Genomic DNA, 15,699 nt, shown 5'->3' with positions numbered 1-15,699 from the left:
CCCCACACCCCCAGAAAAAGTAAAAAGGAATATAATGACATCCATGAGGAAGGGTGGTTACTTTGGTCACTCAAGGGAACACTGTGGAGAAGGGGCTGGAATAGAGTATTGGAATTCCCAGTCTTTAAGGGGTCAGGAGCCCCAGGTTCTTGAGGAGCAGTAAAGAGAGGTCTGGTAGGAAGAAGAGAAGAGGCTGAGAGGATACTTTGGACATTTCTTTCACTTTGAGGGAGAGGAGAAGAGAGGATCTTTAGGGGCTAGCCATGGACTGCTCAGAAGGATGGGAGTGGGGGTTGCTGAACAACATCTGAGGAGTTTTAAGGGAAATAGAGACTTGGCTTCCTTCCTTCCCTTCCCCAACAAAAACTGAAAAGTAGAAAAATGGCAGGAGTTATTTCAAGGTTTGGTGAAGATTCCTCCAACTCAGGAGGACACGTTGAATATCCCAAGACCCTCTTTTATTCCCTCCCCGCCCCCCCCCCCGCCCCTCCAGTAATCAAATTAGATTAGGGCCCACAAAAAACAGGGGAGAACATATGGGGCAGTCACCTGGGATCCAAAGAGTTAATCTCCAAGAATTCATTCAAACATCAGCCATAGTCCTTATCCCCCCTGGCCTCTGGGCCTGTCCCTTCTCTGAGCCCCAGGTTGGCAGCTTCAGTGAATTCCTTCTTTGGTGTAATTAGCTAGGGTCCTGAGATCCAGCCCCAGAGCCAGTCCCCCGCTCCCTCCTTAGGTCCAAGAGTAAAGGGGGCTTGCTCTAAGGGAGAAAAGAGGACTTTCCCTTGCTCCCGCCCACCTCCCAAGATGGGGCCCAGAGACCAAAGAGCCTCTGTCTATTCCTGCCACACCCCCACATTGTGGCCCAGACAAGGGAATTCCTTGTATCCCAACCTCATCCTTGTGACCAAATGGTGGAAGGCTGGACCTGGTGGGGGAAGGGCATTACAGAGTCAGAGAAGATAACACCTCCCCACCCTCCAAGATTCTGGTTTTACCCCAGAGCCCTGAGGGCCTCAAACTTCACTCTCCCCAGCTCCCAACATTGGGTGAGAAGGCTAGGACTCATCTGCATATAAAAGGCCTGAGGCCTGAAAAGGAAACTGAGAAGGTGTAGAGACACAGAAACTGAACCTCCCCGCAGGCAGAAATGGAGTCAAAATTAGAATGGGGCAGCCCAGGGATTGGGTAAGACAGGGGTCTGTAGCAGAGTGGGCCAAGCTGACTCAGAGCCTTAGGTGCAGGCCCTAACAGTTTCTCTCCCAGAAAGCAAACAGACAAAAGTGTTGCACCAGACAGGGATGTAGATAGAGAGCGTGAGACCCCCTAGGACAAAATGAGAATTCCCTGTTTAAAAGGTAAGAACATTCCAAAAAGCAGCACAAACATCCACCAGTGAGCAACTTTCCTGTCAGAAGGGGTGATGTGCTGCCATTCACACGAAGTAATGGTAAGGCTATGAAGTGATATGATATCACTTAGCAGCAGAGGCGCAGACACCCTTATACTGACCATCCAAAGACTGAAACAGACAAAAAGTCAGTCCATCCTAGGAGGAAATGACATCAGTAGGAAGGGGAGGGTCTACCAACTCCCAAGGATTCTGGGAGGGCTAATCCAGGAAGGGTTGGCCCTGAATGTCTCAGTCTTCTTGACCAAGAGGTGGCAAGACTTTTAGACTTTAGATGAAGTAATTACATCCCAATTTCTTCATTAGTGATCTCCTATGGGTCATAAATCCTTATGGGGGGGGGCAGAGAGAGAGGATAGAAATACCCTCACACCAGGAGACACCCACCTGTAGTTAACCTCTCTATGAAAATAGCTCTAGGGGCCTGGTAATTGAGGGATAAAGGTAGAGACTCCCTAGGACCAGAGTTATGATGAGCCAGGTTTTCATGGTAATTGATTTCAGAGCATCCTATTCCTACTCCTTGACTGAGGGAGAATAAATTTTGTGGGAGACCAGGGCCAAGGGATGAAAGATCTATAGGAGTACAAAATGTTGGGAAAGTTGTTACAAGAAGGTCACATCATCTTGGCATTGTCCCCAGTACCAGTGGGCCTCAAAGTCCAGTTTGGCACTCTCGTCCTCTGGTGGCTCCAATGGTCCACCTTGGAGCCCCTCCCCTGGAGGCTTCCTCAGAGACATTAAGCTCTCTAGCCTGGTGGCTGTGAGGTCCACCTCAGTCCTGGCCCTCTCCTCGCCAGGTATAACCTTTGTCCAGTCAATCTCAGGACAGGGAGCCCCTGGGGGACCCTGTTCATCAAGCTCTCTGGGGGCCACAGTGTCCAAGAAGCTGCCAATAGAGACACTGTCCAGCCGGTCAGTAGAGCTGGTGTCTGGAAGGCTGTCCCAGCTGCCCCGCCTTGAGCGGCCTGGGCTCCCGCCTGTCAGGCTGTATTGGCTGCTGGTGAGGCTACTGCAATGACTGGTCAGTGTCCCCCGTTCCTCCAACAGCCAACGCACTGCCTCAATGCCCTCGTTCAAGGTCACCAGCTGCTGCAGGATCTTCACATCAATAGCTCGCAGGTAAGCCTGGGAGAGTGGAAGAAGGAATTAGTCACAAGTCTGAGCGATGGGCTTCCACAGTTATTTCCAGAGACCCCTACTTAGTGACCAACCGAATGTGTTTTGCTTTTAAGAAGCATGGAAACAGAATGTGGAGAATGGGCTTTAGAAGAAAATGGTCAACTATTTAAAATTTCAGCTCAGGGTGGAGATGGAGGTCAGTGGTAGAGTGCTACCTAGCATATATAAGGCCATGGGTTTGATCCCCAGAAACCGCCTCCCCAACCCCCCCCACAAATTTCCAGCTCTACTATTTTTGTTGGGGGGGGGTACCAGGGCTAAACTCAGGGGCACTCAACCACTAAGCCACATCCCCAGCCTTATTTTGTATTTTATTTAGAGACAGGGTCTCACCGAGTTGCTTAGTGCCTTGCTTTTACTGAAGCTGGCTTTGAACTCGAGCCTCCCGCCTCAGCCTCCCAAGCCATTGGGATTACAGATGTGCTCCACTGCACCCAGCTCCAGCTCCACTATTGATGAGCTAGCTGTGTGATTGAGACTCTTCTCTGAGTCTCAATTTCCTTGACTGCAAATAGGGCTAAATCACTCATCTCACAGGGTGGCTATAAAGATTTTGAAGTGTTATTACACACTGAGAGCATAGTACCTAGCACAGAATAAGGTCTTAGTAATGTTAAATATTAAAATCCAATCAAATTCTAGTTTGGTAGAACTTCATATTTAGGGCATTTAGTCTATTGAACTGGTTCAGATTCACCAGTAAGACTTAGAAACGGACAAAGAATAGCTTGATAGATTGTTAACTGGGAAGTGGACAAAAAGCAGGTGGGAGCTGAAAAATAAAGAGCGAGTTAACCTAGTTCCCTAGTCCCTTCAGAGTACTGGTAACAAGACTATGGGCTTGGGCTATGGGAACAAAAGGTTGGCCAGAGCTAAGAAGGATCAGCATCCCACTGGCTGGGATTCATGGTCTCCCTTCACCTAACACCAGTCTCCCTGTCTGTACTGGAAACAATTCTGATTTTCTGGGTAATCTCCAGGGTCCCTCTCAGCTCAGATGCACTAAAATACCTTTCCCAAGCACAAGTCTGAACCTGTCCCTCCCTTGCTCAAGAGGGATTTACTGGTTTTGCATTGTTCTTAAGAGAATGAAATCTAAACACTTCAGTGGCTGGCATTCAAAAGCCTATAGTAATATGGTTCTTGCCCATCTCTCTAGTTTCACCTCTGGCATACTTCTCTATGGACCCAAGGTCCTGCCACAACATGACTTTTTAGTTTTATTTAGTTTCATTTTTTTAAATAGTTATTTTTTAGTTAAAGGTGGACACAATATCTTTATTTTATATTTATGTGGGTGCTGAGGATCGAACCCAGTACCTCACGCATGCTAGGCCAATCCTATGAGCCACATTCCCAGCCCTTAGTTTCACTTTTAGTCAAATCAATAGATGCTTACATGGAAGCAAACAGTTATACAAGATTTATTTTTGGTACTGGGGATTAAACCCAGGAGCACTTACCACTTACATCCCCAGCCCCCTCCCCCTTTTTTTTTGATAGGGTCTCTAAGTTGCTTAGGGCCTCCCTAAATTCCTGAGACTGGTCTGGAATTTGTGATTCTTCTGCCTCAGCCTAGCCTCCAAATCACATGCTTCTATTGCAACTTTTTGATTTTTAAATTTTGAACATTTTTCTATTGACTTCCCACACTATAAGGATTTAACTTTAACCCACTCCCCACTCCTCTGCTATGTAGACATACTTCCCACCTCCTCATTTTCCCAAAAGGCAATACAATTACCTTATTAGGATTTTGAAATGCTATTTATAGCCAAGCTATGTACTTTACAACAGTTACTTTTTATTTCTTACAACCTATGCTTTGCTTAGACTTACTGCCTAGTTTGCTATGTAGTTACCAGTAGATCATTCCCAGATTCTTCCCAATTATCTGAATTTCCCTTTCAAGGCTTTCAAACACATCACATGAGATGATCTATCTATTCTATCTTCTAGAGGCATCTCACCCCACCTTACAGTCAGTACTGGGGCTTGAACCTAGGAGTGCTTTACCACTGAACTATCACCCTTTTCATTTTTTATTTTGAGACACCCAGGCTAGTGTGGAATTTGTGATCCTCCTGCATCAGCCTCCTGAGTAACTGAGTAGTATCTCTTTAGAAGGCTTCTGATCTGCTTCAATCTGTCTCTGCTTCACTATCATCTTAGGGATTTCCTTTGCCTTTCCTAAGGTGGATCCTTTATTTCTTAGATGCCACCCATATATTCTTTCTTTTTTTTTTAAAAAAAAATTGCTTTAGTTGTAGATGTACACAATATTTTATTTTTATGTGGTGCTGAGGATCAAATCTAGCGCCCTGCACATGCTAGGCGAGCGCTCTACTGCTGAGACACAACCCTAGTCCCTTCTTTCTTGATTTACTACTTAATTCAGGTGAGTGGTGCTCTCCCTCTGGATGCATCTAGAGGTTGAAACTTTACATGTTTTAAAATGTTATTATTCTAGCCTTATAGCAGTAAGTTTGGCTGGATATAAAATTCTAGGTTGAAATTAATTTTTCCTTGAGATTTAAGACATTGTTCCATTGTCTTCTAATTTTCTGTGTTACATTTTAAAGGTCTCATTGCCACTGCTTAAGAGAAGTTTTTAGGGCTGGGGTTGTAGCTCAGGGGTAGAGTGGTTGCCTCACACGTGTGAGGCACTGGGTTTGATCCTCAGCACCACATAAAAATAAAAAATAAATAAAACAAAGGCATTGTGCCCATGTACAACTTAAAAAAAATGTTGAGAAAGAGAGAGAGAAGTTTATAGTCCCAATAAGGTGAGATAGGCATAAATACCTGAGATATGAGATAATACAGACTATTAAAGACATAAGATAATGGAGGTTATCTTTAATTCTTTCCTAACGTGGACAAACATTAACAGTGAAATAACAGTTCTAATTCAAGTCCAAACTAAATGCATTAAACAAAAGTCCTCATCCTAGAGGCTGGGGATGTAGTTCAGTGGTACAGTCCAAACTAAATGCATTAAACAACAGTCCTCACACTAGAGGCTGGGGATGTAGTTCAGGCATTATACAGAATGCCTGAGGCCCTACATTCAATCCCAACACCTAAATGAATATAAAATATAAAAAAATTTAAAGTCCTCATACCAAAACTACTTCTCATGCTGTGTTTTCTCTTTCAATTCTTTCTGCCTTTCTCCCTTTCCTCCTTCCCATTCTACTCTTCTATTTCCAACCTCTGCTAGATAAAGGAGTAATTAACCTGGTTACACAGTGAGAGAAGGGGAAGGGATCTTAGAAATTCTTTTTTTTTTTTTGGTACTAAGGATTGAACCCAGGGGCATTTAACCTCTGAGCCACATCCCCAGCCCCTTTCTGTATTTTATTAGAGACAGGGTCTCACTGAGTTGCTTAGTGCCTTGCTAAGTTGCTGAGGCAATTATAATTGCTTATTATTGAATTCATGCCTCAGTTTCCCAAGCAGCTGGGATTATAGGTATGTACCTCAGCACCATCTTAGAATATCATTCTTAAACAGATACTTAAGCAATCCTCTTGGTTTCAGCACCTCTTGTGCTCTCAGTTCCAGAAATACCTGGTGCATCTAACTCCAAGACTTTGAGAGTTTTTCTTTTTGTTTTGGTACCGGGGATTAAACCCTTGAGCACTTTACCACTGAGCACTGAGCTATATCACCAGACCATTTAATTTTTTCAGACAGAATCTTGCTAAGTTGTCCAGGCTGGCCTCTAATTTGTGACCCTCTTACCTCTGCCTCCCCAAGTGAGTCACTGGGATTATACTTGTGCACCACTGCACCAATTCTTTGAGGATTTCTTAGTGCAAATGCATTGCTTTTCAGTTTGCCCTACTGCTAGCTTAGAATTCAGCTTTTTTTTTTGGTGGTGGTGGTGGGGTACCAGGGATTGAACTCAGGGGCACTCGACCACTAACCACATCCTCAGCCCTATTTTGTATTTTATTTAGAGACAGGGTCTTATGAGTTGCTTTGTGCCTTGCTGTTACTGAGGCTGGCTTTGAACTAGTGATTCTCTTGCCTTAGCCTCCTGAGCCACTGGGATTACAGGCATGTGCCACCATGCCCCGCCTAGAATTCAGCTTTTTTGAGGTCTGAGTTAGTTACTACTTTTCTTCTTCTTATCAGCTTCCAAAATTTTGTTCCCATCACCTTCTCCCTTTATTCTCATTGTCATTATGGCCTCAGGCCTTTTTTATTTATTTAAAGTTTTTATTTGACACTGGATTTTATTTTATTTATATGTGGTGCTGAGAATCAAACCCAGTGCCTCACACATGCCAGGCAAATGCTCTACCACTGAGCCACCTGCCTCATGCCTTTTAAAATAATCTTTCTTGGGCTGGGGATGTGGCTCAAGCGGTAGTGTGCTCGCCTGGCATGCGCGGGGCGCTGGGTTCTATCCTCAGCACCACATAAAATAAAATAAAGATGTTGTGTCCACTGAAAACTAAAAAATAAATATTTAAAAAATTCTCTCTTTCTCTCTCTCTCTTAAAAAAATATAATAATCTTTCTATTGGTTTTTAATAGAATTTCAGAAAGCAGTGAAGGTAAGTGAATGGGTTGAGTCTGCCCTCCTAAACTAAATTCCCACAGCCCTTGTTCAGTCTTCAGGGACTATCTCAAATGCTTTCTTCCTTGGGAAGTTTTCCTTGCCCTTTCTCAAGATAAAATTAATCTGTCACAGGACAAATATTTATTGAATGTTTCTTACAGGCGTGGCACTGTGTTAGACAAAGGAGAAAAGCCACCATTTCTTGACCTCAGAGGGTTCAGTCTTGTGGGTTAGATAAGACAATAAAGCAAGTCCTTAAAATTCAGTGTGACAAGCTGGGCATGATGGTACATGCCTGTAATCCCAGGGACTCAGGAGGCTGAGGCAGGAGGATCAGAAGTTTGAGACCAGCCTCAGCAATTTAGTGAGATCCTGTCTCAAAATTGAGAAAATTAAAATAAAAAGAGCTAGCAATGTAGCTCAAAGGTAGAGTGGATTTAATCCCCAGTACCCTGCCCCTCCACCCCCAAATTAAGTGACAAATGCTAGAGGAAACAACTGTGGCACAGAGGACTATGAGTACCTAGGTTAATACCATAACCCAATTCAGGGAGGCCAGAAATGCTTCCTAGATAATGGATATCAGATGAGACTTGAAGGTTAGGGATGAAGTAGGACTTAGCCAGACAAAGAGGAGGAGAGAAGCATTCCAACTTCAGGATATATCCCCTCCAATTCCAAGTGGCAGTAATCCAACTATGTTACTTCATGATCCAGACTCCCAGGAGGCCCCCCAGGGTTCCAACAGCACTTCTCATCCTGTACTAGAGTTGTCCCCTCCTTCCCTAACCCAGATTGTGAGCTCTTTGAGAACAAATCCTGCTCAATTGTTTCTGGCGCTCTCCCTAGTGTTGGGTAGGTCACACTCAGTTCTGTGATTCTCTTTCCTTTACTATCTGGCCCTTCTGGTGGTCCCCAGAATTCAGGGAACTAGGTGGTACTGTGTGGCTGTGAAATGAATCAGAGGATCAGATTCTATAATCCTGTGACAGTGGGATTCCCTGACTGTGATAGCATCACTCCCCAAAATAGAAAAAAGCAAGGCTTTCTCGCCAGAAAAAGAAACAGTTATTTCATACCATCTCTTTGGAAACAAAGCAGGGAATAACAGCTCAGGAGAGATGCAGTCTTAGAGGCAACCCTAACCCATTCTCTCCCTGGGGGAATTCAAGTCTCCCAACTCCTCCCCATATGCATATCAGACTTTCTGCCCAGGCCCAGGGTCCCAGTGTTACCGCTGTTGACCGGTGACGAGTTCTTGCTCCCCGATGCTGAAGAATAACACCAAAGAAGCACGCCGAGGCAAGGCCAGAGTAGAAATTAGAAATTTATTAAAGGACAGAAGAAAAGACTTCTCCCGGAGGAAGAAGGGGACCCAAAAGGTGGAATCCAGTTAGCGGGCAATGTGTTCCCCTTTTTATAGGTTTGGTGAAGGAATGTAGGTGGGAAGGGTTTGGGACAAAGGAGTAATCTGGTCATTTCCGAGTCAAGTTTGCTGTTCATTAACATTTCTTTGGGATGAGCTACCTCCAAATCTGTTGGGGGCTGTATCCTGGGCTTCATTAACATTTCTTTGGGATGGGCTGTCTTCAAGTCTGTTGGGGGATGTTCATTAACATTTCTTCCAGGTGGACTTTGGCCTAGGGCCTTTTCGGAACTTTATTAACACTCCATGAGTTGTCCTGTTTTCCCTGAGTCATTCCCAGCATGGCCTCCATTTTAGATTTCACTCGATATTAGACCCGATTTACCTAACTACACTGACTACCTAACTTTAAATCTGGCTTCACCAGGTAGGCTCCCTCATTGCTCAGTACCAATTTTAGCTCCTAGGTGGTGAATTGAGATTCTCAGACTATTGTTACTAGAAAGGCTCTTGCAAATCATTTAGTTTCACAATTCTCCCTTACTTCCCCCTCCAAGAGACAGAAATACTAAGGCCCTGAGAGAGAGAGGGCCTGGCTCAAGATCACAAAATGATTCAGAAGCAGAATCTAGACTTGAACCTATGTCTTCCCCTTCCTTGCCTGAAGCTTTTCCACAAACTGCTCTGTGGAGGTGGGTTGTCATAACAACAGTTATTTGGGTGGGAGAAGTGAGGAGGGGAGTTTGCCATTGTTTCCCATACCCACAAATTCCAGACTCTAGCTCTTCACTCAGCCTCTGCCTAGTGGAGCTAAGCAGGAGTGGGGAAGCCAATAGGCAGAGCTGACCTTGGCCTCAAGGGCAGGACTGGCCCCTCCCAAAAAGGAAAGCAGGGAGAGGGGCAATTGAAGGACAGTTTTTAAAGGGCTTGGACCTGTTCTGCCTCCAGTGAGGCCAAGGGAAATCCCCTGCTCTTCCCCTTGTCCTTCCTGGTTATAACCAGTGGGCAGGGCAGAATGCCTTAAGAGATTAATGACCTCCTGGCCTGAGGGAAGAAGAAAAGAATGGGCTAGGGGGTCCCTTATTCTAGCCCCCAAAAGGTTCTCTCCCCTCCCCAACCGTGGGCAGTCTTAGGCCCCATGCCAGGTGAGTCAAAAATGCAGAGAGACAAATTCAGAAGTTAAATGTACCACCTTAAAGTTCATAATCTGGTAGTCCCCAGCAAGTCGGAAAAGAGAACCAGAGAAATTAGGTGTGGTTCCAGATGCCCTGTGTGAGTTCAGGCAAGCCCTTAAATATCTCCAAGTACGGGAAAACATCACTTTCCTCATTTCAATAACACAAGACAGGCTTAAAATATCTGGTACAAGGCAGGTCTCAATGGTAAAGATATAAAATGTGGTCAGGTGATGTTGGTTCAAATCCTGACTTTGCTTTTTATTTTTTGCATGACTTTGGGCAATTACTTAACCTCTCTTGCCTCCTCTATAAAATATCACTTATCTAACAAGGTTGCTGTGAAGATTTGAGAGAATATCATGTAAACCAGATGAAGTGGCACAGGTCTGTAATTGTAGCTACTCAGGAGGCTAAGGGTCACAAGTTCCAAGCCAGCCTGGGAACCTTGGCAAGACCCTGACTCAAAATTAAAAAATAAAAAGGGGGCTGGGGATATAGTTCAGTTGGTAGAGTGCTTGTCTTATATGCGAGTTCAATCCCCAGCACCACAAAAATAATAAGAATAAAACAAAAAATAAATAAATAAATAAAAACGGTTGGGGGGGGGCTGAGGTTGTGGGTCAGTGGTAGAGTGCTTATCTAGCATGTGTAAGGCACTGTGTTCAATTCTCAGCACCACATTAAAAAATAAATAGAGGCTGGGGATGTGGCTCAAGCAGTAACACGCTCGCCTGGCATGTGCGGGGTGCTGGGTTCGATCCTCAGCACCAAATAAAAATAAAATAACTATGTTGTGTCCACCAAAAAGTGAAAAATATTAAAAAATTCTCTCTCTCTAAAAATAAAAATAAATAAAAATAAATAAATAAATAAGGGCAGGGTTGTGGCTCAAAGGCAGAGCACTTGTCTTGCATGTGTGAGGCACTAGGTTCAATCCTCAGCACCACATAAAACACAAAATAATAAGTAAATTCAAAATAGTTTTTTTTTAAAGAGAGAATTTTTAATATTTTATTTTATTTTTCTGGTTTTCGGCGAACACAACATCTTTGTTTGTAAGTGGTACTTTGTTTGTATGTGGTTCTGTACACAAGCCAGGAGAGCACGCTACCTCTTGAGCCACACATCCCCAGCCCAAAATATAGGTATTGTGTCCATCTACAACTAAAAAAAAATTTTAAAACAAATAAAATAAAGGTATTGTGTCCATCTATAAATATATAGGATGGAGATGTAGCTCAGTAGTAGAGTACTTGCCTTGCATATGTAAAGCCCTGGGTTTAATCCCTGTATGGCAAAAATAAATAAATAAATAAAAAGCCGGGAGTGGTGTCATAGCAATTTGGGAGGCCAAGGCAGGATGATTCCAAGTTTGAGACCCGCTTCAGCAATTTAGCAAGGCCCTAAGCAACTTAGACAGACCCTGTAACAAAATAAAAAGGGCAGGAGGATGTAGCTCAGTGGTAAAGAGCCCCTGTGTTCAATCCCCAGGTACCAAAAAATAAAAATAAAGAGAGATCATCATGGAAGGTGTTCAGCAGGATGCTTAGTACCTAGCATATGAACTTGGTAAAAGTTTTCAAAGCAGGGCAAACTAGGTAGGCTCTTTCTGGACCTTGAGCTAAAGTTTGTACAACAATGAGGCAAAGCTGGGCATTCCTTGAGGTGGTTACAGTCAAGTCCAGCTCTGGAGAATCAGGCACTCACCTCCAACCTTCAAGGGCAAGTGCACACTAGGCATCCAAGTCCTGCCCCCAGGGAACTCCTGACTGCTCCACCCACCAGAATCTCCTAGCTTGTTTTCTCCCAGCAGGTCAGAGTCCTGGCTGATCTGAGAGCTCTGGGAAGACCTCCTCCCTCTGCTCCCTCCCAGAGCAGTTTGGCAGAGCTGGCACACAGTGGGGCTCCAGGAAGACTTATTAGGTTCACTCTGGACTCCTGGTTCTGGGCCAGGATTCAGCTGGCAATTCTTCAGTTCCTCAGAACTGGCTGCAAAGTGGTAGCAGGTGTAAATCACGCCTCCTTCACCAGAACCAGATCCTTGGGGAGCATGCTGGGGCCCCAGCTGCCCTCTTGGCTCTGAATCTAGACCTGCAACTCCAGGAGACAGGGGAGGACTGGTGTTTCCTCTTCCTCCCAAGAAGGTATAGATGAGATCCAAATATCCAGTATCCTAGATTGCAGGGGAGGCAACTGAGTCCAAGTGAAGCACTTTCTCTGCTATGGCCCTAGAAATTTCAAGTATTTTAAGTGCAGCTGGAGAGATGTTAAGGAAAGGGCGATGTTTTCAGTGCCCCTAATCCAGGCAGTCTGAAGAGGGCAGGGGAGATATACTCTTACCCAAATTTCTTCTGTGCCGAATATTTTCACAAACACTCCAGGCCGCAAAGGAGCCAAACCCTTTCCCAGTTTGTAAGAGGAGAAAATACCTGGTTGCCTTAAATGGGGGCTGGGAGAATAGGTGGCCCCTATGGGGAGGGGACCGAATTTGAAGAGCTAGGTTCTGAGTAGTTCCCAGCCCTTTCCTTTCCTCTCCTAAATAATTTGGTAGGAAAAACTACCCACAGTCCTCAGGACTCATCAAACACTCCACTCATCCTTGGGGGACAATTAATGGACGTCACTCTGCCTCCACCCCAGTGTGAATTTATGGACTGATCTAGGAGGGATCCCGAGGAGTTAAGTGCCGAGTTTTTAACTCCTTCCTTTCCAGTCTAACTCTGGGGACGAGAGTAGGTTCCTCTCGACCCTAGGGACTCCGTCCTCCTGGCCTGTGGTGTCCCCACTCACCAGCTCCATCCTTAGCGCCATGATCTTGTCCCCCAGGCCGGGGCTTCTGCTGGTCGCCCCCGGGAGCAACAGCGCGCCAGAGGTTCCGGGCTCCCACTCGCCTCGCAGCCCGCGGAGCAGCCCTTCAGGGGTCTTCCTGCCCACCTTGCCCTCCACGTCTCGCAGGTCAGGTGTCTGGAACTCCACGGTCCCCTCCATGCGCGCCCAAGCCTGAACCGGGCTGGGAAGCCAGACGCCGGGGTCCGCTCCCGGGGGTCCTCTTTTTCCGCCGGCTATTACCGAGCGGAACCGGTGGGTCCCCGCCCGCGCGGCGCAGGGGCGGGAGGAGGGCGCCGTAACACTCAGAAAAGCCGCGCGGAGCCGGGGGTAGATATATATTCGAGTGCTGCGCACGCAACCTCTGGCCCTGGATAGCTGGGGCTGGGCGATCCTGGATTTGGTCCTAAGGAGCGCTAAGAGCTCAGCTCTACTCCTCACCTTAGCACTGAGTCCAGCTAGGCCCACAATAGGTGCCCAACAAGTGTTTGCAGAATTAAGACTAAACAACCTCAAATAGATACAGGAGTTTAAAGGATCGTGGTAACAGCTATAGAGATCTGGAAAGCTTACTGGAGTAAATGAGCTGGGTCTAAAAAGGGGTTAGAATTTAGCTAACCACTCACACACACTCTCCTTTCATTGGCTAAAATTCAGACCAGTGGAGAGCAACCTGTATTAAAGCTGAAGGGTTTCACCCTGCATCCGCTTACCAACAAGATGCTGCCTAAGCTTCACTCTGAGTATGAATCATCTACCGACTTGTTAAGATGCAGGTCTTCTGGGTCCTGTGGCACTGGCCTGTAGTCCCAGCTACTCTGAGGCTGAGATAGTAGGATTGGTCACTTGAGCACAGGAGTTCTACTTCTGACAACACATAAAATAGTTAATTAATTAGATAAATATTAAGCAGATTGATTCTATGAATTTGGGGCTGGGCCTGAGATTGTGCATTTTTAACAAGCTCCCAGGTGATGGCCATCCTCCTGGTCTGAGTGCCACACTCCTGAATACCAAGGTGTTTGGACTTTATTTTACAGGCAGTGAGGAGCCATGAAAAACTTTGTTTTGTTTTGTTTCAGCTTTTAATCCAAGTCATTCCAGCCCATGGTTATAGGAGGATTTACAATGAAAAGACAACTACTGCCAGTTGAAGTGGCCTATGCCTGTAATCTCAGCAATTCCAGAGACTGAGGTAGGAGGATCTTCAATCTGAGGACAGCTACAGCAATTTTAGGAACACTCTCAGCAATTTAGTGAGAGGTCCTGTCTCTAAACAAATAAATAAATGAATAAATAAAGAGCTTTGACCTGCCTGCCCCTTCCCATCTTTTTTCCCTCTTCTCAGAGGCAACCACTTTCTTTTTTATTTTTTTTCCTGGTGCTTACACCCATAATTCTAAGTAACAGACTTATATCACTACTTAATTTTAAACACGGTCTACTGACTTCCTATAAAATAAATATGAATGCCAGGAGTGGTGGTGCAGCCTATAATCATAGCTATTCCAGAGCCTGAGGCAGGAGAATCACAAGTTCAAGAGCAGCCTTAGCACTTTAGCAAGACCATCTCCTAGTCTCAGTAACTTAGTGAGACCTTGTCTCAAAATGAAAAGGGTAGAGATGTGGCTCAGTGGTAGAGCACCCCAAGACTCAATCCCCAGTACCAGAGGGGGGGAAAAAGATAAATTCGAATATATGGATTTAATTCTACTTCCCTTCTGACATTGGCACTATTTATTTTCATCATTTCTAGTTTATCTAATGGTTATCTTTGTAATTTATTTTGTAATTTATCTTTGTAACATATTTTTCCTTAGTATTTTTTTGATCCATGAAAAGTTTTAAGCAAAAGATAGAATATTTGCCTTTTTGAAAAATTCCTCTGGATTTTGCAAGAAGAAAGGATTGGAGTGGTAAAAATATGGAGTCAAGAACTTATTGGAAGACAAGAAACTAACCACTTGGACCAGGGTCTGGTTGTGAAGCTGGAGAAGAATTGAAGAACCAGAATAGAGAACTCTTTAGGAGATAAGACTGACCAGACTAAGTGACTGATTACATTTATTTATTTAGTACTGGGGCACCCAGAGCCTGCCACATAATGGGCAAGTGATCTAACACAGAGCTACATCCCCAGCCTATATACCCACACACCCACCTTTTGATAGGATCTCACTAAATTGCACCAACAGGCCTTGAATTTGCCATCCTCCTGCCTGAATAGCTGGGATTACAAGTGTGCACCACCACGCCCAATTTAAGGGCACTTTAAAAATATTGATAAAATGTGTTGGGTTTTCTTATATTTTAATACATACTCATTAGGAAAAATCACCTATTGCCTCAACTCCTAAAACAAGCACTGTTAATATTTTGGGGGTACTACACCAATATGCAGGAGGCAGATGGAACAGGGAGAGCTCAAAAAAATATCTGGTGTTCTGTTTTCTGTCTCCTTTCAATTCATTCTCCACAAAACAGTAAAGGTTCTCTTAAAATATAAATCAGATTCTCTGACTCTCCTGCCTAAAATGGTTCCATGGTTTCCCAATCACTTCAAACAAGTATCAACAGCACCTAGAATCTTGTTAGAAATGCAAAAATATGCCGGTCTGGTAGGGCAACCTGCACTTTCCTAGCACATGTGAGGCCCTGGGTTCGATCCTCAGCACCACATAAATAAATAAACAAATAAATAAAGTAAAGGTTAAAAAAAAAAAATCCCAACCTATCCCAGAATGAATCTAAAACTGTAGGGATGAGAGAGAAACTAATTTTCTGTGTTTTAACAAACCCTCTAAGTGATTTTTTTTTAAGCTGTTGATGGATTTTTATTTTATTTATTTATATGTGGTGCTGAGATCGAACCCACTGCCTCACACATGCTAGGCAAGTGCGCTACCACTGAGCCACAACCCCAGGACCCCTCTAAGTGATTCTGATGCAAGCTGAAGTTTGAGAACCACTGTGTTAAACTAAGCATTTTATGTATATTATCTCCAACTTCACAACTCTATATTACTAGAGCCAGTATGGTGCAGTAGTTAAGAACAGAATCCGGAGCTAGACCGCCTGGGTTTCAATACCAGCTCTCCTAATTTTGTGAAACTGGGCTTCATTTTCTTAACCTAAGATGGGGGAAGTAATAGTGCCCACCTCA

At 44.6% G+C, this 15,699-nt stretch overlaps 1 protein-coding gene across 1 annotated transcript; it reads right to left on the bottom strand.

Annotated features, from left to right (window-relative positions):
- Nucleotides 1-511: 511 nt before the first annotated feature.
- Nucleotides 512-12,864, bottom strand: Lurap1 (leucine rich adaptor protein 1). Its single transcript, XM_026397743.2, has 2 exons — nucleotides 12,501-12,864; nucleotides 512-2,539 (listed from the first exon to the last, which is right to left on the bottom strand). The coding sequence occupies exons 1-2, from the start codon at nucleotides 12,696-12,698 to the stop codon at nucleotides 2,018-2,020; spliced, it is 720 nt and encodes a 239-aa protein (XP_026253528.2). The 5' UTR covers nucleotides 12,699-12,864; the 3' UTR covers nucleotides 512-2,017.
- Between the last annotated feature and the right edge of the window lie 2,835 nt (nucleotides 12,865-15,699).

Source organism: Urocitellus parryii, chromosome 11, assembly GCF_045843805.1.
Source record: "Urocitellus parryii isolate mUroPar1 chromosome 11, mUroPar1.hap1, whole genome shotgun sequence".
Classification (NCBI taxonomy): Eukaryota; Metazoa; Chordata; class Mammalia; order Rodentia; family Sciuridae; genus Urocitellus; species Urocitellus parryii.
The sequence above is the reverse complement of the archived record's forward strand: the minus strand, read 5'-3'. Positions and strand labels throughout refer to the sequence as shown.